Here is a 27,360-nt window from a genome sequence, read left to right as displayed (position 1 = left end):
GAGAGAGAGAGAGAGAGAGAGAGAGAGAGAGACAGAGACAGAGACAGAGACAGAGACAGAGAATAAATTTATATAGAGAAAAAGAGTGACCATTTTCTTAATTTTGGGATAAAAATCAAGACACTAAATATGAATACAATGACTTTGATTATGGATATACATGGGAAATATTCTGATTACAGCTTGATCTCTGACACCATCTTCCAGAGGAGGTGATCAGGGGCTGTAGAGATAGCTCAGGCATTGAGAACACCTACTGTTCCAACAGCTTACTGAAGTTTGATTTACAGCACCCACAAGGTGACTCACAAACATCTGGAGGATCTGCAAACCTCTTCTGGCCTCTGCAGGCTTCTGCACATGCACATAGGTAGAGAAAACAATAATACCCATGGAATAAAAATAAATAAGTCTTGACATCTTGAAATATTGAACAAGATTTGTTAGTTAGTATATGTTCAAACACATCTGAATCTAGAAAATATCATTAATTTTTTCCTTAAAGAAATGTATGTTACAACTACATGAATTAAGTTGGTGGAAATTTTTGTGTCCTTTCTTAATTATGACCTATCTATAAAACTAAATATCTCTGTATATAACTAGTACATAGAGACTACTGTAATATACATATATAAACAAATATATGGATATAGTGTTAACTTATCATTCCTGGTTGGCTCTAAGCAATCAATTTTGCCTTCAGGTTTATCAGCTTTTGACTTCCTATACATGTTTGAAAAAAAAAGAAATCAAAGTAATTGATGTTTTAAAAAGCCTGATAAGAAAAAAAATTGGATTGAAAAATTTTATAAGGAAAATCGATGACTGCAACAAAAGATTGCAGAGCGAAAAACTGACCAAAAACTGCTGTGTAAGGGCAAAGATTTATGTAGTTTTATTTAAGTATCAGAAAAAAATAAATTAAGATATGCATTATTATATTTATTTTATTGACTGATTGCAAGATCCTTTTACTTCAAGGCCTAGGATCTGTTTGTGTGTGGTGTTTTGAGTAGCTGACACTGGGAAAAATGTAGTTTGATGGTGCGTAGAGGTATTTTTTTTTATATGAAGATGTATCCGGAAGAAAGTTGAGAAACATAAACGAATCCTCTAAGCAGGAATCATTGTAGAAAAGAATTATGGCTAGATCATGAATCTGTGAAAATATTAATGAGCTAGGATTAAATCTAAACTATTCTTAAGGAATTTAGAATAGATGCAGGCTTAAAAATCTTTAATATTATCACACTGAAGTCATGCTGAAACAACTATTGGAAAGATTCTTCAGATGGTTGAATGGAGGGAAGGGATTATATTTAGAGGTTTCCATGAATTCATGGGGTAACCTAAGCCAAGCAAATAAACGACTGGAAACATCAACATTATGTTCCTAGAATGCATGAAGGCTTCATCAACCTCTTTGTATACTTAATGTAGAAATTATATAGGTATTTTTTCAGTTTATAGCTTTAAGTGGGTGCTATAGCCACAGAAGAATTTCTAATGTGTATTTCCAGATTCATATATCAATAGCGAATTTCCATATCTTTACTCTCTCTGTAAATGCTGTATTATTCAACGACAACTCTGATTTTTGCAAAAAAAAAAAATTAAATAACAATTTTGGAGATTTCCAGATTCTGAACAACATCATTCTTTACTATCAAGCTTCTAATATTTTCTGAATTTTGTTTTGTGATTGCTTTCAAAATTCCCCATCAATGGGAGCAAAATTGAACCATTTTCAGGAATTATGTCCTTAGCTTTTGTTTCTCTCACTGGGAAAAAAACTATATTTTTTTATAACCAATAACGTGTTTTATCTTGCTTTCCCTGTATAAATGTTTATTGAGCATTCTTACTACATGCTTTAAACATGCTTATTCTAGGTTTCATTATATTGATTAATGTAAAGCACTTTTTCTGACAAAGCATATTTTATCAACTTGTCTTCCCCTTTTCTATATGCTTGCTTAAGGATGCCTTTGCTGTAAGACCCTTACTAGGCATAACATGTTTTCTTCAATAAATTTCCTGAAATATGTCCAGATCTATCCAGAGACTGCCAGTGCTGCTCAGAGGCATGCTTGCCTAATATGTGAGGTGCTGTATTGAAAATAAAATGTGTGTCCATGGATGGCAAGAATAGCTTTCTATGGAAATATGACATTTTTTACCCTTAAGGCACATTTTTAGGTAATTCCTCATTATTTTCAAGATATATTAGCTTTAACTCTTAAATAGATAGCAAAATCATGCCTTTACTAATAAAAGTTTGTCACTGTAAGACATGCCTGTCTGTGTTAGAACGACTCCATTATCCATACCTTAATGAGTCTTCTTTGGAGGCAATTTTATTTGAACTTATAATTAGCTCACTGAATGTATGGCTCCTGCTTCTAGATTGCTGTGGTGGAAGAAGATGGACGGGAGGATAAAGCAACAATTAAATGTGAAACTTCTCCTCCCCCAACACCCAGAGCCATCAGAATGACTCACACCTTACCTTCTTCCTACCACAATGAGGCCCGGAGGTAAGACTCAAGCAGTGTGTACATTAAATTCTTCCTTCCTCAAACTCTTTGTCTTTCTTCACTTGTGAAAACTTAGATAATAATATCTCTTATAATATTTGAAAATTACCAGTCATGTATCACTTACTTTTAAAATTAGCAAGCTAATACATATTTATCTTTGTGTTCTGTAATCAGCCAAATAGGAAATGAGAATTACTCTTCTGTATGAAGAACATATTTTCTATTGCATTTATGACTAGTGATAAATAACTATAAGATTTGTAGGAAAAGATTATAAATTTGTATTGTATTATGTTGTATTGTGAGAAATTACGGTCTGAAAAGTCTACTCTTGGACCTCACTTGTTGCAGATCCCGTGCTACTAAGCTGATTCAAAATTCTCACATAAAAAGGCCCTAGCATGAAAATGAACACTGACCAAAAATTAAGAAAACACGTTGGGAAAGCATTTAAAATTGCTATATGATTCTTCAACCAAACGCCATTCTATCCACATGTCTAAAATTTTCAAATTGCTTTCTATAATTACAGAATTATTATATCTCAGCATTCAATTTAAATCTTACACACTTGGCTTCTCATTGGTTCTCAGTTACAGCCACATATCCAAACACAAACAGAATGTTGTAAAGATCATTCCATTTTCTGATGAGTAGCTTCATGAAAAATGATTTTTAAAAAGTATTATTTCTTTTCATAGAGGCATTTACATCTATTAGGTTTATTTCAATTACTGCTTTCAAATTTTGTACATTTTTAGTCATCAGAAGCAGAGAACTATATTTTAATATGTGAAAAGTTCTTTTTTTAATGAAGGTTTGAGTGTAGAAACTCAGATCACTTAGAATTAGTAAAGTTTAAAAATTGTATAAATGAGCATATATAGCAATATCTAGTGAACACCTTCTATTAAGACATTGCCAGACATGTTGATCAAAACTGAAAACTGAACAACTATTTGTAAATCATTTCACTTTACCGGGCATCCAAAGTAGTGTCTTATTGATAATTGTAGGTCAGGAAGAGGGTGTTGAACATTTGTAATATGTTGCTTCTAGATCCCAATAAGATATCATTTATAGTAAGTGAATTAGTTTCAAATGTGTGATAATGAAAGAAAAATGTTTAAAATGACCACCCATAAAGACAAGGGTTAAATTAAAAGCTTCAGTTTTGCAATTAAAAGATTGACATGGGTCATTCTGTTTAAATTTTTAAAAAACGGAAAAAATGATAAATTGTATGCTCAGCAAAAATATATTAAACACACAGTTATTAAATTGATCTGAGGTGGTTGATTAACTTTACGGTATAGAGGAATAAGAGGGGAAAGAGTTGTTTGGCACAAAATGAGATTTCACTTCTATTAAAACTTTGAAGACCCACGGAACCAAGGAAGATACATTTCAATAACTTAGAGAAAGGTGAGAAGAAAAGGGGAAAAATGACATTCAAAATCTACTTACAACTTCTTTTGTCACTTATAAAAGATAGAAACCTTGTGTACTCTGTGGAAAGTGCATCGGAATGAACAGTCTTTCCTCTTTTGTATTTTGAAGCAGTTTATCTGCCTCTCTTGAGCCAGAAAGCCTTGCGCTTGGCAGTGCCAATAGCAGCCAAGATTCTCTTCACAAAGCCCCCAAGAAGAAAGGAATCAAGTCTTCAATTGGGCGCTTGTTTGGTAAAAAAGAGAAGGCCCGACTTGGGCAGCTTCGTAAGTATGGCCCTTTTCTTTCTCCTACCACTCATATTTGCAGTTTCTGTGTCTCCCCATATTTCATTTCTCATCTGTACATTCTGTTTCATAACTAGCACCAATATAGCTAACTAACGCTAAATAAAACCAGGAATGTTTTAATGCTAATTTAACAAAGCTGTGCTAACACTGTGAATCAAGCGTTATTATTGCCATGCGTATTTTATTCTTGAGTAAACAAAGTCCTAGTGATTTTCAGAGTAGAGACCACCATAACAGGAGCTAGAGCAATGGCTCAGTTAATAAGATGCCTCAAAACCTTGGGGTTATGAAGGCTTTAGTTCAGATTTCCCGAGAACATGTACAAGTCAGTCTGAGAGCACATATATGCAACTCCAGCGCTGGTAGGGTTAAAAATAGGGGAATTCTTTGATGCTTACTGGACAGCCATAATAAATACATGAGTCAATCTTAAGTTCATTGAATGACTCACAATAAAATGATAAGGTAGAGATTAAGGAAGACACCCACAAACATATACACATGTATACATAAATAATCATGCCAATTCCTGTGCACACACCTACAAGAGCATGTATAGACATGACATATTATATATATATATATATATATATATATATATATATATATATATACATACATATATATATACACCAGTGTACCAGGCAAAAGAAATAATATTCTGTCACTTAGAGCATGTCTGAATATAGAATCTTATGTATGGGAATTTAAAATATTTTTTGCAGAAAAGAGATGAAACCTAAATCCACAAAAAAGTTATGTCAGACTAAATATGATGCAAGTTGATTAAAAATGATGTAAAAGTATAAGCTAAAACACTTTCACCTTAATAACTAAGAGATAAATATGAGATTTAGGATAAAGAAGTAAAGCTTTTGAAGTTAAGCTAGGGTAAGTTATTAAGAATGACTAATAATATGAATGTTTGAATTAGTATTTTTGAAATGATCCTAAATAAGTACATGACTATGAAAAGGATATATATGCACATTCATACATTCATACATATAGAAATTATCCAAAATTAACAATTGAAATTTGTGAAATAAAATATATACCCCTGATACTTCCGGAAGAATATGGTCTTAGTCAATGTTTTTTTTTTTGGTTGAAAAGACACCATGACCAAGGGGGGGGAGTGGGGAGTTGAATCTTCCAGTACATTACTCTTTAGAGTTTAATTATTGGAAAAAGATTAAAATGTTTTTCCAATACAGATGTCTAGATGTGTTCTGGGATTACTCAATTAAAAAAGAACAATTATTTACATGCAATGCAACATTGCTTAGACTCATGATGCTCATGTTTTCAAGTTGGTGACAGTAAATTTTGTCATTATCCTTTCCCTGACATTCATGGTGTGCTACCACACAGAGCAACTAAAGCCATGGGAAGCTGATGCACACATGTGACTTGCATAATTCAATGGGGCAGCTGAATCCTCTTCGACTCTCATTTCCATGGAGAAGGGATCCTTAGTCAATGGAAATATAACGTAGGATATTAAAAGCTGTTTCAAATATAAACCAGGCAACAATGTTTGTTTTATCTAACTTGCTGAGTCATTGCGGCCTTTACCAAATTATTGCTCAATTTTAATATATTGTAGTATAACTCACAGTTGTGTTGTAAAAATGTTTGTAAAATGGGGATCATATATGTACTAACCTTTAATTTAACATATATGCTTACCAAGTTCTATGTTTTAACTTTTCCCTCTAAAAATGTTTTGATTGACCTTTACATTTAGGTCTTTTATATATTTATTTTCAGTTGAATTTGAGGAGAAACAAACAAAAATGTGTTTTATCAAGTTACTTAAGGTATAATTTAAAGCCTAGAAAATACACAGTCTTTTAGCAATCTAAGCTTTATTTTGTATGTTCCGAAGCTGTGCATTTTTAGATCAGAATAAATGAAACTGTGCTCAGTTATTGTTACAGTCACATCAATTCCTCTGGACTCAGGAAGTAGCAAGACCCAATTCTGGTCTCATCATAGAATTTCTCTTTTCTTCCAAAACTTCCATTGCTTAAAGAAATGATTATGTCTTATTTAAACACTTAAGATATAAAAATAATTCTTTAAATAGCAAGTTAATTTTTCTTTTATTACTCTGAAAACCGAAATGCCTGATTCATCCAACAGCCTGGAAACCGAAAGCATCTCCTCACTTATCAAACAGATCTGTCTTGGCAATCTGTGGTGGAACCATCTGGACCCATCCAGAATTTTATGACTTTTAAGTCAGTCATTCATTTCATCTCCACTTTGAGACCATTTCTATTGTTACTCTCTGATTATAAATGTTAATTTATGGATGTACACTAAGTTATATACAGGAACAAGAGAAATGAGGCCAAAATATTCTATCTATATGCAAAACAGAATCTTTCAGATCTGAAGAAGTTCCCTAGGAGCCTTTCAGTTAGCCACCGCAGAGCTTTCCATAGAAGAGCACAATGAGTCTCTTACATAATAAAAGTCTTTCCTGCAGAATTAACTGCACATGGATATAATGAATAAAATACGTTTGGCTTTCTGTCTCCATTACACTGAGTTGAATCTGGACAGTAAATGATGTGTTTTGATTAAAGGGGACTTTACTTTTTTTTTAATTTCTATATTCTTTGTTTTCATTTCAAATGATTTTTCCCTTTCCTGTTAAAACAATTATCTACTCCAGTAATAAGATTGTCAGGCTAAGAATTAAGTTAATTTTTATCAAGATTCTGTATTAATACTCAACAGCTTAAAAATTAGTTTGTAAATTAAATTAATTTACAAATAAATTTAAAGTAAATCAATGAAATTCAGTAGTAACTAATTGACCATTTTGCTCTTGTAATAAGGGAACTCATATCATGGTCAAGCCCTCAACCTTTAAACTAGAAAATAAACAAAAGAAATGAGTGACAATTAACTTCCTTTAAATAATGAAGAGACTTCCAGTAGTTGCTAGTGTATTGGTTAAATTTGGAGGATGGTTTTGGTTTTTGAATAAAGTTGTGATTAGTATCAGATTGGGATTATTTGAAGATTCCTAATTTCCTAATCTTATGTTTACATAAAACTTAAATCTTCTCTTTTTAAAAGCTTATGTGTATATCGTCATCCACTTGAAAATAGTGAATAATTTTCTTTGAATATGACTTAATACCTTTTTTATGTACACAAACTATCAAAGAGAAAGAAAGATGTAGCATTAAACTCACTCTATTTTTACTGTGGTTAGCAATTTATGAATCAATATATAGAGAAAAGTTTGGAATGAAATAATGACATTTTAAATTGTGATTTCCATAACTGACACACATGAAATTTCTCTTGTTCACAGCAAGACCATACATACTATACATACTATAGCATGAATATATATATATATACATATACATATATGTGTATGTACACATATACATACTATGCATACTATAATTACTGACCTTATTAATATTGACACTAATTCAAGTAAGTTTTAGTATATTACATAAAGAAAATATCCTTAATGGGGTCTTTTGAAAAGAAGACATGTTTAACAAAGAGAAGGCCATCTCAGAATGGGGCATGGGGCTTCTGATAAGGACGTAAGACTCAGCCAGATGTACACAGTGAGTTCTAGGAACTCTATATGCAGAACATTTAGCAGCCAATATGGGTGTCTGCATGTTTAAATTTGGGACTGAAAACATATGTCTAGGTTTGTATTCAGCAGAGTGTTTCCCAATGTAAGGGAGATATGACAAGCTTGCTATTCAATAATTCACTCTGACCGTTCACTAGAAGAGACTAACAGAATGAGCATGAGCCTTTAATACTGTCCAATTGGCTGTTGGTACACATACATACTTTCTATCTTCCACATCTATTCCTGTGAAAATGAATGAACATCATTAGGTACATTTTTGGCATTGGTTTTCTCATTGCATTTGTGTGTGTGTGTGTGTGTGTGTGTGTGTAAAACTTTGTCCTTTTATGTATGATGAAACAGTAATAGCATGGCAATCCTTAAAATAAAAGTGCCTATCAGCAGTTGCTCCAGTAGTCCTTAGAGATATTAACTTGAGAATGAATGAATACCTCTACTTTGATACCAAGTCATTTCTCCACAGGAGGCTTCATGGAGACAGAAGCTGCAGCACAAGAATCTCTGGGATTAGGCAAACTTGGAACTCAAGCTGAAAAGGACAGAAGACTGAAGAAAAAGTAGGTTTGGAGGTTAAACTTTTCTCACTGTTCTAATACTCTATTGTGCTCCCTTAACTTTGTTTTTTCTTGCAAGGAAAAAAGAATTGGGAACTAAAATCACTTAACAGCGTTCCTGGTATTATCTCAAACACTTGTTGCTCATGTTACACATTGATAATAATGAATTGAACACTCAAATCAGTATAACGCCCTTCCACACATAATTGAAACTACATAATTGAAAACAGTGACCAAAGCATTGATTTCAAAGTGTAGTATACTTATAAGTAGTATTGACAGCACCACTGACGTCAAATCAAGTTCTGATTTGGCATGACAAAATGGAAGTGATACTTTGTGTTCCCTCTTATGACAGTTATGTATCTAGTCTTCAAAAAGAAGAATTTAGAAGGAAAAATATTTCTCTGGCTAAATATAAAGTCATCTTCGGCAGGAACAGATTGTTTGGGATCTGCCAGGAAATTGATAGTGCATCTTTCCATTCACATGTAATATGGAACATTTAAATGACTTGTAAAATGGAAAAATCTTGGGTTTCACAGCTGTTAGAAAGGGATTCCATAAATAACGTATTTTTAGCTGCATAGTAACATTTTCAGTGACAAAAAAAGCATCACCCTGAGAGCCTAATCTTTAACAGCATTATAATTTCACTTTTTCACATTCTCTTTGTGAGTTGCTCCTTCTCTACTCTCCAAAATATTTATAACTTATTTTTCATGATTTTTATGTTTCTGCTTCCTCCCACTAAAGAAAAAAATCATTGCTCTAAACATCAGTTTTTTCACAGATATATTTCTACTTTTACAAAACACAGGCTTATTTATTAATAATTATTTACTGCCAAAGAAATTTTAAAACAAAACTGTCTAATTGATGTAGTTTATTAAAGAACACACAAAGACAAGATATTGTCCTTTATACGGACTCCATAACAGGAACTCAATAGCATATATATGCAGTTAGTTCAGGGAGACTTGATGTCATTAAATCTTACATTTAGTCCGCACTTGCACAAAACTGTTATTTCAGTTGCAATATTATCAAAAGGTGATGTTTAGATGTATATCAATTACCTTTCAGTTTACACTCTTTTCAGGTCTTTTAACTCTTTACACTCACATTACATATCAGTGGCTTGTTCTCAAGCTGAAACTTCGTTATTCAAATATTTCCCATCAAAAGTCTTAGTAGTCCTCATTCAGTTCCTGCCTTTGCTCTCTGAGTCTTTTAAGGGTTGAACTATTTATTCTCTAAACCTCATCAATTCTCAGTGTTGTTGTTTGTCGAGTGACCTCTCTGCACATGTTGGATGGCAAGGACTTACACATCCTCCCCTGTCTTCTCTCATTGGATTGTAGGTGCCTTTTTCTATTCAATGGGAACAAACATCTCTTTTTTAACATTGGCATTGAGAGCAGCTGGGAATAAGAATTTTGCATCTTTACCTTCCTGTCTGTCATCTTAACCATGAAGTGCTCATTTTCTTTTCTTAGCCATCCAGCCAGTTTTTTTTTTTAACATCCAGCTATTTGTTTGGAATTATTTAAAAGTTAATGCTAAGCACATAGATATTAAACACAAAAACATAGACTGTTACGGATTAGCCAAATACAAACTAGCTTAGACAAACAACCAATAAAACCAAAACTTCTCAATTTCTGAATCAGTTTCAATTCACCCAAATTTTATATCAAGTGTACATTTGGCTCTTTTAAGGTTCTTTCTTAGTTGGTGTTCTCAATACTGTCTCAAGACATCTAACAAAACCTACACAAGAAAGGAAATGTTAATTTTTGACTCACAGTTTCAGAGGATACAGTTCTTGATGGTGGGGGATGGGTCTTGGGAGGAGCAGGAAGAAGTTGACTACATCCATTCACAGTTAGGAAGTAGAACAGATTCTCAGCTTATATTGTACTTTTTATTGAGAAGTCCAACCCTGAATAGAGCCCCATCCACATTTAGGGTTCATCTTCCCACTTTAATAATCTATTCTAGAAAACTCTTCCTGTGAATATTCAGAGGTTTGTATCCATGGTGTTTCTAAGTTCTATCAAGTTACCTTATTTATTGTGATGCTGGAGGAGCATGTGTATGCTAGCAAGCCCTCAAGCAATGGCCCATACCCCAGCTATAATGAATTATATGTACATTTCGCCTTTCTTCTTTTCAATTTTTATTCTGGAGAGTTGTTGTTCTATAATACTTAACAAATATTGATTGAAAGAGTTTATATTCGTAGCGTTTCTTTGAGCCCAAGAAACTGGTTATTGACAGGACTAAAGCTAAAGATGTCTGTTTGAAAAACACAACCTGTCCAACTCTAAAGACAACCATGAGTAAGCAGGGAACTTTTAAAAAACAATAGAAATGTCACTCGGTGACTACCTATCTCCAAAAGCATTAGTCATTGAAATTTTAGCAGAATTTTTATGGTTATATTCCCCCATGGCCTCTAAAGATTGTATCAAATTTTCAATGAAAGGAATAGATGTACTAAAACAATCTCCACACCCTCATCTACAATTAAAAAATATTCCCTGAATTTCGTTTAATTTTTACATCCTCCTGAACAGATAACACTATTCAATGAACATTGATTTTATATTTGAATCAATTTTTAAACATAATTAAAATGAAATGAACACTCCAGTTCAGCTAGCGACAACATCTACTCCAGAGAAGCAGCCTTATCCTTGGAGCACAGCAGTAAAACCTAATCTTCACCAACACATCTGTATATTAGAACTTCAAGGAGCTCACAGTGAAGCTCTGTAGACTGGCTAACTTATTCCCATCACAGTCCTGAGGCTCTGTTTCCATGCATAATTCGTATTATGTTTTGAGAAGCTTCACTTTTAATCTTTGGCATTTGAAAGTTGCAGAGTGAGCATATCTCTAAGCAAAGCAAATGCCACTTAAATTATTCATACTATAAGGTACCACAAAACTCTGCAACATTTTTCACTCGATAAATATTTATCTAGTAGCTGTGAGCCAGTTTTAACTTATGCATGAGTTGGAGTCCAGAACTTGTGTTCAAAGGTGTGAACATGTTTTCCTTTCTATATGGTGCTGTGTCCATGGAAGGCAAACAACTGAGTGTCCATCCATATGTCCATTTTCTAGGTACACTGTAGAAATGCACTTTAGTTATATAAATTATAAAAGAGAGGCAGCTGGTAGATATGGAGCCTTTGACAGGTTCCTGAGACATCAGAACCAGGGTTCTTACAGATGAAAATAAGAAATCAAATTTCTGTAATGTACTTTCACAAGCATGTTTTTTAAAATGCAATTAAATTATGCAGAACAAGAATTTGCTCTCCAGCCAGTATATATTCATATAGTCACTTATAGATTCCCAGTGGGAAGCTAACTAAAATGATCTATTATAGTAGAACTTCTTAGAACCTAAACTCGTTATTTCCAATATTTCTCTGGGGAAATGTGTTTCCAGTTCTTGCTCAGAACCCAGAGGTTGGATTTCTGCCTGTACTTGACCCAGCTATCCCATTAAAGATCTGTTTTGCTCCAGACAAGAACAATTAAAAAATATTCTGTGAAACTAAATAAGACACAAAGACTAACCAGGAAAAGCAATTCACTGTTCTTGTGTGAAAACTAAAGTTAATGGAAATAGGAGTGCTTTCTTCTGATCTATTCGAAGAAAGGAAAAGAGTGAGAAAAGAGAGAATTATTTTAATCCAACTGTAGAGTAATGATTGATTACAGAATAAGCATGATTGAACTCATATTATATACATGCATTATGCTTTCAAGAAATGTTTTGATTTAGAAAAGTTAAAATGATAAGGGCTAATTAGATATTAAACTCCAAGTTTTCACAAATTCTGGGATAACTTTATTTTCTAAATAAACTCTACTATTGATTTGACTAAAGATCCTATTGTTAATTTTACCAAATTAGTCCTGACATAAATGAGTCCAGGATAAATTTGACAAATTGTTACACCTCCTCCATTCACTTAGGGTCATTATAGCCAATGACTTTCATAAAGGCAACTGACATTTTGATTTTCCAAGAGAAGTCTGTAAGGAGCCACATGTGGGGACAAAGAGCTGCACTTAAACTCTTCTGGCACCATGACCATTTATCTAAGTCAGAAGCCTTTAGAGAGAATAATAAAAGCGCCCCAGCCTGAAATCCACCTGTTGCTCTTATTTTAAACATATACTTCAAGATTAAGACCAATGACCTTTCTGACAAAAGAAACTGAAAAAAAAAAAACGATTCAATGATTACTGAACAAAAAGTAAAGTGCATGCAAGGCACTGTTATAAGTGATTAAAATAAGAACAGATTTTTGTCAAACCATGAAAGAAAAAGCACACTTTAAGATTTTTAGATAAAGTATTTCAATAAGCTCCTTTATAAATGCATCGAAAATTTATGAATTTCTAAAGAGATAATTATATAATTCTTCTGTCAACTGCAGGACTATGATAAATGCACTTACATGTGCATATATATTTGTAGCTCCTCAAGGGTGGAGAGATAATTTCTATAAATTAGACAAATGAACAATGCCTAATAAGAAATTTTACATTCAGCAAAGGTGATGAAGTACCAAAATTCTATGCAGTAACTAGACTGTAAGTGGACTTTGTGTAAAGTTCTGGGAAATACATTTGAAATTAATTTTGCCCTAATTCAGAGGAACATTGTCAAAAAGAGTTAGAAGACATCAAGGCATGCTTTCAAATTGTGGTAGAAAGACTGGAGTTATGTTGAATATGTAGAATAAGACTCCAGAGAACTAGAGCCAAAGACAGAGACTATTGAGCTGATAAAGTTGAGCCAGTTTTAACATAAGAGTTACTGCAAGGAAAGTACTGACCACCTGGAAGGGAGTGTGGAGCTGCGATTCTGTTCAACTCAGACCAATCACCATGTCCACACAGTAGGATTTGAATTGGTGAATCAACATTACCTTAGAGACTGAATTACGTGTTCTTTAAGTTGTCCTTACTCTAAGCTTCTGGAGTTCAATTCAGAGCTAAATTCAAGTCAGAAGAACATTTGGATGAATCTTTTTTTATCATAAGATGACTCACATTAATACAGTAGCAGAATATTTGGAATCATGATCAGGAGCTTGAACTGGATAAAGAGAAAAATCTTTAGATCAAATCAAAACAAAGATACTAATTTCTAGTAAGTTTACAAAACCCAAGCCCTAGGCTTCTCCTTTGTTCGCATCCTTCCCTGTCCAGTCTCTACTGCCAGGGTTACTGTAATCCTTGCCATTTACAGCTCTTTTTGGCCCTGTAGACCAGCTTCTCTGCCACTTGACAGCTGTGGTTCTCATGATATACCAGTCTCTCTTGTTGCAGACTTCCTTCCTATAAGCTGCTCTTCATATATTGGCTAAATGCATTTACCTAAATTATATCTCTGAAGACCTTAAACTCCCTCAGTCATTCCCTGGAATCTTTGTGATAGTTTTCAAATACCTTCAAGTAGCCTCTATACCTCTGCATTGCTGGATTTCTAACTTATATCACTACCCACACTGGCCTCTGCTTATTATCCTGAACTTCATGGTTTTGAAACACTTATCAATCTATTGGTAAGCGTTTCCTCTAATGCTTTGTGTACATTGCCTCTGCTCAAGTTCCTTCTTCATATTTTCTGTCATAATCATGAGTGTATCTGTTTTATGTGTTTCAATACCCAATATCAACAGTGAACAAATAAATATTGCAAGGCTAGGCATCGTTCTGTTTATTTAACACGTCTTACTCTTGTAGAACAAGAGTCTTTGGCATACAAATGGCTGTTCTTGAAATCTCCTAGAAAGGCCAAAGGCTGCATTCCCAAAGTCCCCCCAAAATTAGTAGCCAATACACGAACTGAACAAGGATGATATCAATAAATATGTCAAAGTGGTCAGGGGAATCTCATGAGGTCTCAACTCTGGACAAAGGACTACAGGTAAGTTATAAGAACAGAGCAGGAGAAATAGTATTCCTCAGAAGAACACAACATTTGATTATCCAATCTCAAATAGGCAGTCCTGAAAACATATACATTCATGTAAACAGAACTATACAGACTGAGATATTACACAGACTGAGAGTTTATATTCATGGATTTAGAAATTTACACGCATACATACACATGTCTATATATAAATGTGGGAACAATTAAAGAAAAAAATCAAGAAATCAAAAAGGAACAAGATGGTACATGAGACGGTTTGAAGGGGGAATAGTGAAGCAGAAATGATATAATTTTACTATCATCTCTAAAAAAATATTTTTAAAAGGGAAGCATACTCTTCTAGATACTACTTGGAATAAAATGGCAGTTTTAAACAAGAAAATGTATTTGTTTATAAAAACAATTCCTTTTGTTATAATACATACATAAATATCATACACACATTGTTCTACTCTTTATAAAAGTATTACATTCATGAGAAAACAAGGCATGTGATAATCTGAACACATGCTATAAGAAACTATTTATAAATAAATAAGAAAACATTTTATGTATTTAAAACTTATCTCTCTAAAATTTAGTAATATATAATAACTGTTCTCCTTTTTAAATGAAGAAATTCCACTAATTATGTAATATTTAACTTCAGTGCTGATCTTAGCCTAGGATAATTCTTTATATTTGTTATCACAAAAATAGCATTATATATTAGCTCTGCTTTTGAATGTCTTTTCCTTGGAAGACTCATACAAGCATCTATTCACCCCACATTTAGCATTGATAACAAGAATAAAAGCCATCTAAAGTCTAGTTTGGTGACCTAATGAGTTTATTTGGTTACTTACAAAAGAATGGTTGGCTCAAAAGTAGATATCATCACTAAAATGTCTAACTCAATGTCTTAGTCAGGGTTTCTGTTCTTCCACAGCATATCATGACCAATAAGCAAGTTGGGGAGGAAAGTGTTTATTCATCTTACACTTTCATATTGCTGTTCATCATCAAAGGAAGTTGGGACAGACACTCAGACAGGGCAGGAATCTAGAGGCAAGAGCTGATGCAGAGACCATGGAAGGATACTGCTCACTGTATTGCTTCCCCTGGCTTGCTCACCTTGCTTTCTTATAGCACCCAGTACTACCAGACCAAGGCCAGCACCACCCACAATGAGACCTACTCCCTCAATTATGAAAATGCCTTACAGCTAGATTTCATGGATTTTCTCAGAGGAGGATTCTTTCTCTGTGATAACTCCAGCTTGTGTCAAGTTGTAACACAGAACCAGCCAGTACACTCAACATGATTCAGAATTCATGAAAACTTGATTCCTGAAGAAGCCTCCAGGAAGCTTGTGGACTAATGGTTTTCAACCTGACTAATGCTACAACCTTTAACACGGTTCCTCATGTTGGGGTGATCCTCAATCATAAAATTATTTTTGTTGCTACTTCATAACTTTAATTTCAATACTATTGTGAATCTAAATGTAAATAGATTTGTTTTCCAATCATCTTAGCCATCACCTGTAAAAGGATCTTTCTAACTCAATGGGGATCACCCAGGTTTAGAATCACTACTGTAGACAATTTTAACAGTCTTATAAGATTTATGAGCTCAGAACTTTATAAGTTCTCTGAGCTTCCTGTTTCTGAGTTTCCCCACTTTCTCTTGGGTGTAAATTCAAATATGAAGAAAACAGCTAGGCAATAGTAATTACATTTCTTCTACCTACTTTTATTTTTCCCTTTTATCGAAAATAGAACTTTTCTCACATAATATATCCTGATTACAGTTTTCCCACCCTCTACTCCTCTCAATTCCTCTGCAGTATTTATATTTCTTAAAATCTCTGAAGTATGTCCCTTCCATATTTATTCATGAAGCAAATTCTCTTCAAAGTTAGCCCACTAGCCTGTCATAATTTTATGGAATAATAATTTTTATACTTAAAGGCTTCTCACTTAAAATTTTATGCAATATGTACACATGTACATGTGTAAATATACAATAGTGTATTCTGTAGATTCTACATATTCTAAATATTATTTGACAACATATGTTTGCTTGTAAAGAAATAGTTAAATTCTTATGGAAATACAGATTTCATAATCTTTTACAAAGCCCTTAAAGGATTCAATTTACTTGAAATTAGTGTTAACAATCAAAAGTTGGTTTAAGCAGTGTTATGATGAGCTATACCTATACCTTCTAGACTTTTGGTTTTTCATTTATAAGGATCACAAAACACTAGCACTAATTATTCTTCTGAACTTACTCATTTGATCAGATCATTGACTCCTAACCCTAGTCTTTAATTTTAAGTTTAGTGCAATGATCTTTCAATGATGTCTTTCTTTCCATAATCAGTATATCTCTTATTTCCTCCCTTGCCCTACTATAACTATTATTTCATGTACAGAATTTAAATAAACTGAAAAAAACCAAAAAAAAAAAACCATTAAATTCCTTACCCCACTTTCATGTGGTAATATCTGCGAGTTATGTCCATAGCCATCACTTACTTCGCGTCTTCTATTATGGAACTAGGGCTGTCTGAGCTGCTGGAGAAATTCACAGTAGGGAAAGTTTACCTGGTTCATTCCTGGAGCCTCGAGCAGTTTTTTCTCACTGATACTCTTTCCACTTTCTACTATTCTTGTTGTTGTTCTTTTCCAAACACACAACATGCATCTTCTTCTTACTTTACAATGAGTCAATGAAAGAGACAGAAAGACAGAGAGAAAATAACTACCAGAAAGCTAGATTACTCTTCTTAACCAAGATGGTTTCTTTCTTCCTATTTCCTAAGCCATTTTATTAGTAATTCTTCCAATCATTCCTCACCTGTGTCTTTAACAAGGCAAAAACATCTAATGTTTGCAAGTCTAAAAGATACAATGCAAATGCTCATTAGAGAAGAACTCACAAGTTTACGTGTATGTGTGAGTTGATTTCAAGTACAATCTTTATTGCACTCATCTATTCCAACTTCTACCCACTCTTTCCTGAATTAGCTGATGATAAATGAATTAAATTATTTGTGACTCACAAATTTGAACCTCAAGGAGCTAGAGACTTACTGAGTGAGTTGCTTCTCATCTGAATATTTAAATCTAAACTTGGCTGGTTTAAAATTTATAAAAGTAGAGATCCTAATTTTTTTTAGCAGATTGTGTAGACTCCAGTGGGATGGTTAAAAAGGTTAAGCTCCACTGTTTAAAATAACACACACACACACACACACACAGAGAGAGAGAGAGAGAGAGAGAGAGAGAGAGAGAGAGAGAGACAGAAACACACGTACACACACCAATGCACAGAGACACACCACACACACACACACAAATACACAGACATACATGAGCACACATAGACACAGAGACATACATAAACACACAGATAAAAACAGACATAATCACACAGAGACACATGAACACACATACAAATACAGACTCACACACAAACACATATACTAACCCACAAATACATAAGTCCACACACACATACAAGAAACCCATAGACATACACAAACACATAGATATACAAAAGCACACAGACACACACACACAAACACACAGAGACACACACAAACACACACAGAGCAACACACATATATACAGAAACACATACACAAACATACACAAACACACACATAGAAACACATGCACAGAAATGTAGACACATACACACATACAAACACACAGAAACAGACAAGACAGAAATACACAGACACACACATACAAATATATACACTGACAGACTTGCACACAAATACACGCACACACAGACACAGACACAGACACACACACACACACACATACACACACACACACCATGTGGTTATTGGTAGCGCTGAATGTAAGCTAAAATTTCCAAAACATATCACTATTGGACTTGTTTTTTTTATTAGTAATAAAGCTATTTCTTTATGAATCCATGAAACCATCTTTGATTGTTACACTAATGATCCTTAATGAAGATCTTGACAAAATCTATATTCCTATCATTGTATCTCTGGACCAATAAGATAGATATTAAAATATTAATGTTCACAACTTGACATAAGCAAATAATTGTAGGAAAGGGTGAATTAAGTTTTATAAAAGAAAAATAAACACCTTATACAGAAGAGGGAATACACACACACACACACACACACACACACACACACATATATATTCTCTACTAATGTATCTATTACCTAATAGTTAAGCTAATACCACACAATCTCAGAGACAATTGCCATTTCTGATCTATACATTTTTGTTCTTTGCTTAATACATTTCTGAACTGAAATACTTAATATTCTGAAGTGAGATATCAACTCAGAATTCATTAAGTATGGAAGAGAAGAAACTCTATGACTGATGAAATGCCAAACAAATCAAACAGACTGATGAGAACATTTGGCAACTATGAACTCCATTTTGAAATTTGTGTTTCATGTTGATTTTCAGAATTTCTATTAATTTTATATTTTGATTGTTTTGCATAACTGTACAACGTATAAGTTTAAAAGTATGACAAATGAAGACCTTAGAACTATTAAAGCTTCCCAGTGCACAATTTTATTCACATCATGTCACTGAAAAATCATGCCTAAATCATAGTCAGGGTAAGGTCTCATGGTCACAACCCATCCCAGATCATGGGGCAGTTTCCCTGGAAGGTGCAGAAACTGCCTTATGCCTTTTGTTCAAAGTTCACAATACAGAACACAGATGTGTTGATAAGAAACCCTGTTAACATGTATAAAATTATCTCTTTTAAGTAGTTTCTTATTTCTGTTCCATGTGTGATGTGAAAAGAAATGACATAAGTTTCTTAGGAAATTGCATTGCCAACTTTTAGACATTTACGTTTTGCTTTATAAGAAAACTTAAAGAGCTTGCTGCAGCTGTCCCGGATCTGAGGCCAAAGAACATGCATTTTCTCATAGCTCCCTGGTTTCTCTGAATGAATGCCACTGGAGGAGGCATGTGCAGCGTGTTCTACCATGCATCCAGCTTTTCTTTATACTAGCTTTGCAATCAGAAAGGAAATGCTTTACTTTGCTTAGTTTCTGAAATAAGAGTTTCTGCCTCATATTTTGTTATATTGAATATAGTTTATAAGTTGTAGTAACAGTTTCATTTTCTATGAATTATTCTATGTTTTGTATAGAAATTTTAAAATACTATTTTCATGGCTTTTTGTTGGATTATTTAACTGCCATATTTTCTAAATGCCTCTACTACCTCCAGGGAGTAATTGGCTAAGTTCAAAACTAAATTTTAATGAGATTGGTTGTATGGTGATCTCAGTCTGGTAGTACTGAAATTCTATCACCCAGTTTACACTCTTTCTAAGCAACATTTATAAATATCTATTCAAGTAACTAAGTCGCCCACTAAAATCCACATAATTGGATTAAATTTTGTATTTGTTTTTATAATGTGGATAATATAAAAGAGAATATAATAAAACAACAGAAGATTAATCAAGTTGTTCTGAACAGTTTTCAGTTCTTATTACAGGTACACATGTCTTTTAAATATAGTAATTATTGTAGAACTTGTTAGTATAAGATTTCTGCAGCTGGATAAAGTTGTAGAAAGCATCTGCTAGCAATTTTATCAAAATATATTTGAAAAAATGAAATCCAATTATTCTGACCCTCAAATTAGTACTTTTTCCACTTGAGGTGTGACTCTCTGCTTTGTAGGTTGGGTTCTGTTTTTGTTTGTTTGTTTGGTTGGTTGGTTTTTTTTTTTCTTTTTTTGAGATTTTATTGTGCTCTTGAAAGACTGTAGGCTGTTCAGTAAGGCAATCTCCCTATTTGTAACATGACACAGATGTGGCCACAGGTAAACCGTGTTTTTTGCTTTCCTCCCAGGATGTACTAGAGGCTATGAAAATTTGGCCCCGCATGTTTCAGAGTGGCTCATACTAAATACAGACTTATTGGTCTACTGCCAGAGCTGCCTTCAGCTTAACTAGCCTTCTTGACATAGTTTGTAAATCATGGTGGAATAAAAGCAGTACTACCGTGATTGAAATAATTTCTAAAGCACCATGTTGTTCTCCCATGAGATTTCTCACATCTGAAATGATGCTGTTGTTTTGTTCCATGGCTTTCTTTGGATTGAAATGTATCCATTAACATCTGTGTGCTTTTCTTTTCCACCCATCCTTCCCCATCTCATGAAAAGCACATCGGGGTAAGTTGACTCACAACGACTGCTGAACATGTAGATTTTCAGCACCATCTTTTATTTTGTTTTATCTTTAGTATTTCTCTTTTCAGTTGTAACACAAACTGCACTGCCTCTGACCTAAGATGAAATTCACTATGTGCACTCGTTTATACACAGAAAAAGGGATCATTGGTTCAGAGAAATATTTACATTTGAATTACACTGGCCTTTCAGACACTGGTAGTGCTTATTTTGATGGGATGCATGCAAAGCTACCCTGCAGACTTTATTCCACTCGCTCTCAATTTGAGTCTGGCTGCGGGAGTTAATGGGTGCTCTATAGGCCTCAGGTCATGCTTTCAAGATGAGCTTTGCCCCTCTGTACTGCATGTCTGAAAATGCACCTTCCTTGGGCATGTGATTTACTTCTTCAATGTTATATTCAGGAGAGAAACTCATTTGTCTGTTTTCAGAACTTAATTAGCTAGAACAGGTTAAGTATTACATCTCCGCAGCAAGGTATTTATGATGGCTAAGGTAACCCTAGATTTTAGACAGATCTGTGCCTTTTCCAAATGTCTATCAATTTAATGTTTTTTTGTTAGTGATTCCAATCATATTTCTCAAATAACAGTTTCAAACTTAAAACCCCTCTCTCATGGAAAGGAAAATCGCCTATGTCCCCATTGCTAGACCAAAAAAATTATAGGCAACTAATGAATGCTAAGCAAAGGAGAATATTCTTCTCCACACAACTGGTTATCCAATAGGAATTAGTTTTTGTGTGTGTGTGTGTGTGTGTGTGTGTACGTACGCATGAGTATGTGTAAATATATGTATATATACACACACATATATATGTATATGGTGGAGTGTGTGTATGTATATGAACTGAGCATGTAACATTATATAGGCTGATGATCATATAACATTATATAGATGGAACAGCTTTTATGTATATTTTTACAATATTAAACCATGTTTTTATATTGGGGCATTACTGAGTGGAGAGTTAGGGTGTGTATAACAACAATTAAAGGGAAAAAGAGCTGTCACATTGATAGACAGCCAAAGAGGGGCACAAGAGAGATTGGAGGAAGGAAAGGCAGATGTAAAATGGTGGGATTATATTTTAATTTCAGAAAGTCTTTTCTCCAAATTATGCTAAGATTTTTAAAAGTGAAAAAATATTATTCTTAGAAATAAAATTAGGGTATCATAAAAAACAGTTTTAAAGTACAAGTTAGGCAAAATATGCAAAACATTTTCAAAGCATTTATGTCGGTAAATTTACTTCCAATAAATCCTAAATGACTATCAGGAAGTGAGTAGAGACTTCAGATCAGAGTGTCAAATAAAAATGACATCATTTAATGGAAAGTAATACAAGCCTCTCCAGTTTTCAAAAGCAGCGTGGCTAATTGTATTCCTTAAACACAATCTTTAGTGTCTGTGTTTACTTCTTTTTAATGGTTTGGAAAGTAATTAAATTGAGGGAAGAAATTATGTAAATCCCAGCTCATACTCACAAATAAATTTCTTCCCTGAGACTAGTTGCTATATTCCAGAGTTTCTAGAATTAAAAAGAGAAGGTTTAAATATGGATAAATTTAAAGCTTGGTATGAATGTACCCAGTATCCTGACACCTACATACTCTTTCCCATACATCCTTGTGAGCTGTTCTTTAAAAATCAATCAACATTGTGAATGTTGAATTTGAAACTTAAATTTATGAAGCTAACTATATATTTAAGTAATCAGTGTTCTGAGGCATCTGATTGGGATATTTGATGTATTTCATTTCAGAATAGTTATTTTAATTACGATATGCATTATCAGCTCACAGATGTTTCACAGACTAGGTATCATCATACAATATTCATGTTTGGTGAATTACAATTACTTTCTGATGTTAGTAGGATATCCATAGACTTGATCAAGAAATGCAAATTCCTTAATAATAGAGTAATAAATTGCACCTTCATTTCCTATGTAGTTCAGGCTGGCATCAAACTGATAATCTTCTTCCTTCAACCTCCCAAGCATTTGTATTATAGGGCTGTGACTTTATGCTTGTATATAGTGTGCCAACTCTTCAGCTGAACTGTGGGAAGAGTAAATCTTATCTTGCCGACTATTGGATCCTAACAGCTTTTACAATGAACAACTCTATGAAATCTAGAATACCTCCTCTTAACACTTTATTTGGAAGACATAGCCTCTGACACAACATCAAGAACTGATGATTAAATTGTCAAATGATTTGAATTTTTTTCAAGCCACACATTTATGTCTTTTAGTATTAACTAACTACTTTCAATGAAGTACACTGTACCATCGACTCTCCGGGTCTTTCAACCAGGAGATGACAGTAACACAGATAATCACTGTAACACCAAGTTCACAGATTCCATTTTTGTTCTATTAACTATTTCCATAATCTTCTGGGCAAGACACAAAGAAGTCAAGAAGTTAGTCTCCAGAGAGTCAAATAATCCTATTGAGTACAGAGCTAAACAGGGAATTCTCAACTGAGGAAACTCAAATAGATCTAAAGCACCTAAAGAAATGTTCAGCATCCTTAGTTATCAGGGAAATACAAATCAAAACAACTCTGAGATTCCACCTCACATTAGTCAGAATGGCTAAGATGAAAAACTCAGGGGACAGCAGATGCTGGAGAGGATGTGGGGAAAGAGGGACACTTCCCCATTGTTTGTGGGATTGCAAGCTGGTAAAACCATTCTGGAAATCAGTTTGGCAATTCCTCAGAAAATTAGACATAGTACTACCTGTGGACCCACCTATACCACTCCTGAGCATATACCGAGAAAATGCTCCTACACATGCTCTACTATGTTCATAGCTGCCTTATTTATTTTAGCCAGACAGTCCCATTTTAGGAACCAAATACTCATACATTCTATTAAAAATTTCTCTCTCCTAGGCAGATTCTTTTTCATGGCACTAGAAGAATTAGGCCTAGGGGCAGAAAGGCCAATAATAGGCTAAGATAAAAAGCATGGTACCAGTAAAAACCAAAACTAGAGGAAGATGCAGTACAAATCACAAAGGGAAGATTGGCACGCATTGAATGGGAGGTTAAAGAAATGAGCAAATTAGAGACAGAGGAATAATACCATGTCTTGAATACATGGTCACTCCACAAAGCAATGGACCTATAGTAGTTCTTTGGACAATAGTCTGAAAATTAAGTCTCTTTTCAAGGACAGCAAAGGCCAGTCCACATTGATATATATTATTAATATTAATTATTAATATATAATTATTATTATATTATAATATAATATTAATTATATATGTATGTATATAAATATATAATATTAATAACATATTAATAGGCTAATGCATGCTCTCTATATATCTATCTATCTCTCTCTCTATATATATATATATGTATATATACAGAACATGCATTATCACCCCGATGGCATATGAGTTCCTGAGAAAATAATGAATTTCATTTTTCAGAGATGCAAATGCAAACACTGATCATGCAGATTTTGCCATTTGATATATTGCATATATTGCTTCCAAAGACAGCTATTTCAAAGAAATTTATTAACAAATAATTTTTCAGAGTCATAAATTATCATGGTAGTGTTTTGTTTATGAGATAACCTAAGTAAATACATTATAACAGAATCAGACATTCAATACATCTCTCAGTCTTTCTGTCTGTGCAACTCTTTTTCCTACCTATTTGTGTATCTATCTACCAATATAACATTAGAAAAAATGAGATTGTGAAAAAATTCTTCCTTTTGTAACCCAAGTGTCTAAATAATTCTAGTCTGAAAATTCTTAAATTTTCTTAAAATTTAGGTATGGTAAATCAAAATACAATACATTATGATAATTAAATATTTTATCCAAACGCTTGCTCTGCTTTTGGTCCACTTGACATTGTTGTTGGGAAATGAACTCAGGTGTCTGGAAGAATAGATGTGGTCCGGATAAATGGACCATCTTCCTAGACTTCACTCTTGATCTTTCTGCCAGAAAATTTTGCATGCAGTCATTTCTAGGGTGTCCACCCTTTATTGCTGTATAAAGATCAGACTCAGGCTGCATAGCCTTCCTTCTGCCTCTCTAAATGATGACATGCAAATTCAACATCCTTACATGCTCACCACAGTGTGGGCCTTGTTAACATGTCACATCCCATTACAGAAATCTGTCACTGATGGCGAGAGTCCCAGGCTCATAAAGGATAGAAGTGCATTTCTTACTGCAGATGAGAACCCAGTTCTTAAAATTACAGAATGACTTGGGAACTTTTTGCATTCAAAAACAAACTTGTGCTGTATTTGCCAAGTGCTTTTTTTTTTTTTTTTTTTTTTTTTTTTTTTTTTTTTTGAGTGTTCACACTTGAAATGACAAGTTTGTGCATGTTAACTCCCTGGAAAGAAAGACCGGTCAATGTCCTTGAAAGTCTACTCTAAATCTCAGAACTAAGATTCATGCTTGTACCTGCATTGATATGCATGGGAATCTTAGGGAAAGGACGATTAAACACTAAGTTCTCTGGATATGAAAGGAAAACAAAAAATGATTTAGCCCTAAGTAGAAAGGTAGTAGTTTGCAACGTGAAGTATTTCTGGATGAAATGGTCATACACTCATTCTGGAACTGAGGCTTGCTATTTAAAAGGCTGAATTCCAGTTATGGGGAGAGAGCATATATAACTGTATGTATGGAATCTCTGGAATGTATCTCTGGAATACATAACTGTGAGTTGTTCAGGCATCCTCAGTGTTATTCGCTTCCAGTCTGCTTCTGTTTTGTCTCATTTTGGTCCTGTAAATTCACATCACAGCCTTGTACATGCAAGACAAGTGTTTCACTTCTGAATTACAATCTGAGCTACTGATTTCTTGAGACAAGCTTATTGTGTAATCAGGGGAAGGCGGGGAGAGCACATAAATTACAATTTTTCTATTTCTAACTCTCAAAACCTTTTTGTGAAAGCAGGCATACACAAATATCCTAGGCTCCAAATTAGTTGCATTATTGCAACAGAAAAACTGATTAGTCTGCTTTTATGAAGAGTTCAAGCATTCACTATGTTTCTCACATTGAAGAGAAACTTCTCTTAAGAACAATCATTCTCCATGTGTTCAGTGAACTCCCTTAGTATTTCTGAACAGATTATCACATTGACCACTGCCCATGTTACCTCTCCAGCATTGATTTTCTTACAAATCACCACATTCAAATATTTAAATATAACTGATACAACCCCTGTGTTAAGGTTAAAGTAGTCTGGTGTTAGTCTATCATTGTGTAAATCCAGGTAAAATCCAAGTCAGTCATTTCTACAGTCTCAAATCCATGGCATAAAAGTCATTGCTTTGGATTCAGCGATAGCAGCTGGATATCTGCAACAGATTTGACACCTTTGTCTCATTCTTTTAGTTATCTGACTGAAGATTTGTTATGAAAGTTGTGAATTAAGGGAAACTAAGAATGTTCTCACGGAACAGATTCTTCTGTATGTTTCACCACAATCATGTCATGTTTTCTAATTCAACAAGAGAATAGAACTTCTCAGCACATTGGCAGTATCATAACTAGAGTTTTATCAATGACCACAAATCAGATCAGTCTTGAACTCAACTAGAACCACTACTATTCTGAGAGAAAAAAAATACTCAAAGGGAGTCAAGACAACAATGTTTACACTCTTCAGACAAAATATAAATGTGGTCCTTGTACTAAAAAAAAAAAATCAAACTACACGTAAGCAAAATTAAAATATTGTGGAACACAATTAACAGAAGACTTGCCAAAATTTAAATGGTGTCTGGCATTCGGTTCAATATTTGCATTCATTACTAAGCAAAGCTGTTAGAGTCAGGTTGCATGTCCACAAATTTAAGCTGCTATCTGTACATCTTATACATTTAGATCCTTCCTTGCATTTACTGTGTCTGACAAGGATTCTTTTGGAGACCACATCCATATTTCTACTCACCCCACTGAGCTCAAGTCTCAGCTTGTAGCATGTGTACAACACGGGACAGTTGATACATTGCATCACTTCTAAAAATATACCTGTCACAGGGAGACTAACTTTCTGGAAACAGACATTCAGCAGGGAGTCACTGGGAAGCCCAAGGGACTTGGATGATGGGATTGAAAGTTACATTTAAGATTGCTTGTGCTTTCCACTGTAGAATCAGAGTATCCATGTCTCTAAACACATTTCCAACTGAAAAATACTTCTATACAGAACTTGCCTTTGCTGTCTTCTCAACTCATACAGCAGTTAATTTATATGTCTTTCAAGTTACTAATGCCTTCAATGTTTTCTTTATCCCATACTGGATTTCCATGTATTTTTTAAATGTCTATTGAAAAAGCACATTATATCTTGTTCCTAAAGGCATTATCTCACATATTTAAAATATGAATCTTCAATACTAAGTAACTATTAGTATTTGGAAATAGACACATTCTTTTTGGGAGGAGTTTATACATGAAATCCATGACATATTTGTTAACGTGAAAGACATACATTAAAAATAAAACAATTATTATGCTACATATTCTTGCATACAAGAGTATGCATATTGGAGATACTGAGAATATACTTCTCAATATATCCCCAGATGAGTATAGTTTGAGATTACATACAAGTAGATTCCACTATTTTGGCTGTAAATTATCTTAAGCTGATTTTGAACATGGATGTCAATCC

The 27,360-nt window shown here is 33.8% G+C and overlaps 1 protein-coding gene across 1 annotated transcript in view; it reads left to right on the top strand.

Annotated features, from left to right (window-relative positions):
* Ppfia2 (PTPRF interacting protein alpha 2) overlaps positions 1 to 27,360 on the top strand; it is a 457,537-nt gene that overhangs the window by 391,619 nt on the left and 38,558 nt on the right. Inside the window, exons 18-20 of the mRNA XM_052165724.1 lie at positions 2,410 to 2,540; positions 4,104 to 4,258; positions 8,392 to 8,485. Of these exons, the coding sequence (XP_052021684.1) occupies positions 2,410 to 2,540; positions 4,104 to 4,258; positions 8,392 to 8,485 (380 nt within the window). The remainder of the gene's footprint in view (positions 1 to 2,409; positions 2,541 to 4,103; positions 4,259 to 8,391; positions 8,486 to 27,360) is intronic.

The sequence above is a fragment of the Apodemus sylvaticus genome, chromosome 20 (genome assembly GCF_947179515.1).
Source record: "Apodemus sylvaticus chromosome 20, mApoSyl1.1, whole genome shotgun sequence".
Classification (NCBI taxonomy): Eukaryota; Metazoa; Chordata; class Mammalia; order Rodentia; family Muridae; genus Apodemus; species Apodemus sylvaticus.
The sequence above is the reverse complement of the archived record's forward strand: the minus strand, read 5'-3'. Positions and strand labels throughout refer to the sequence as shown.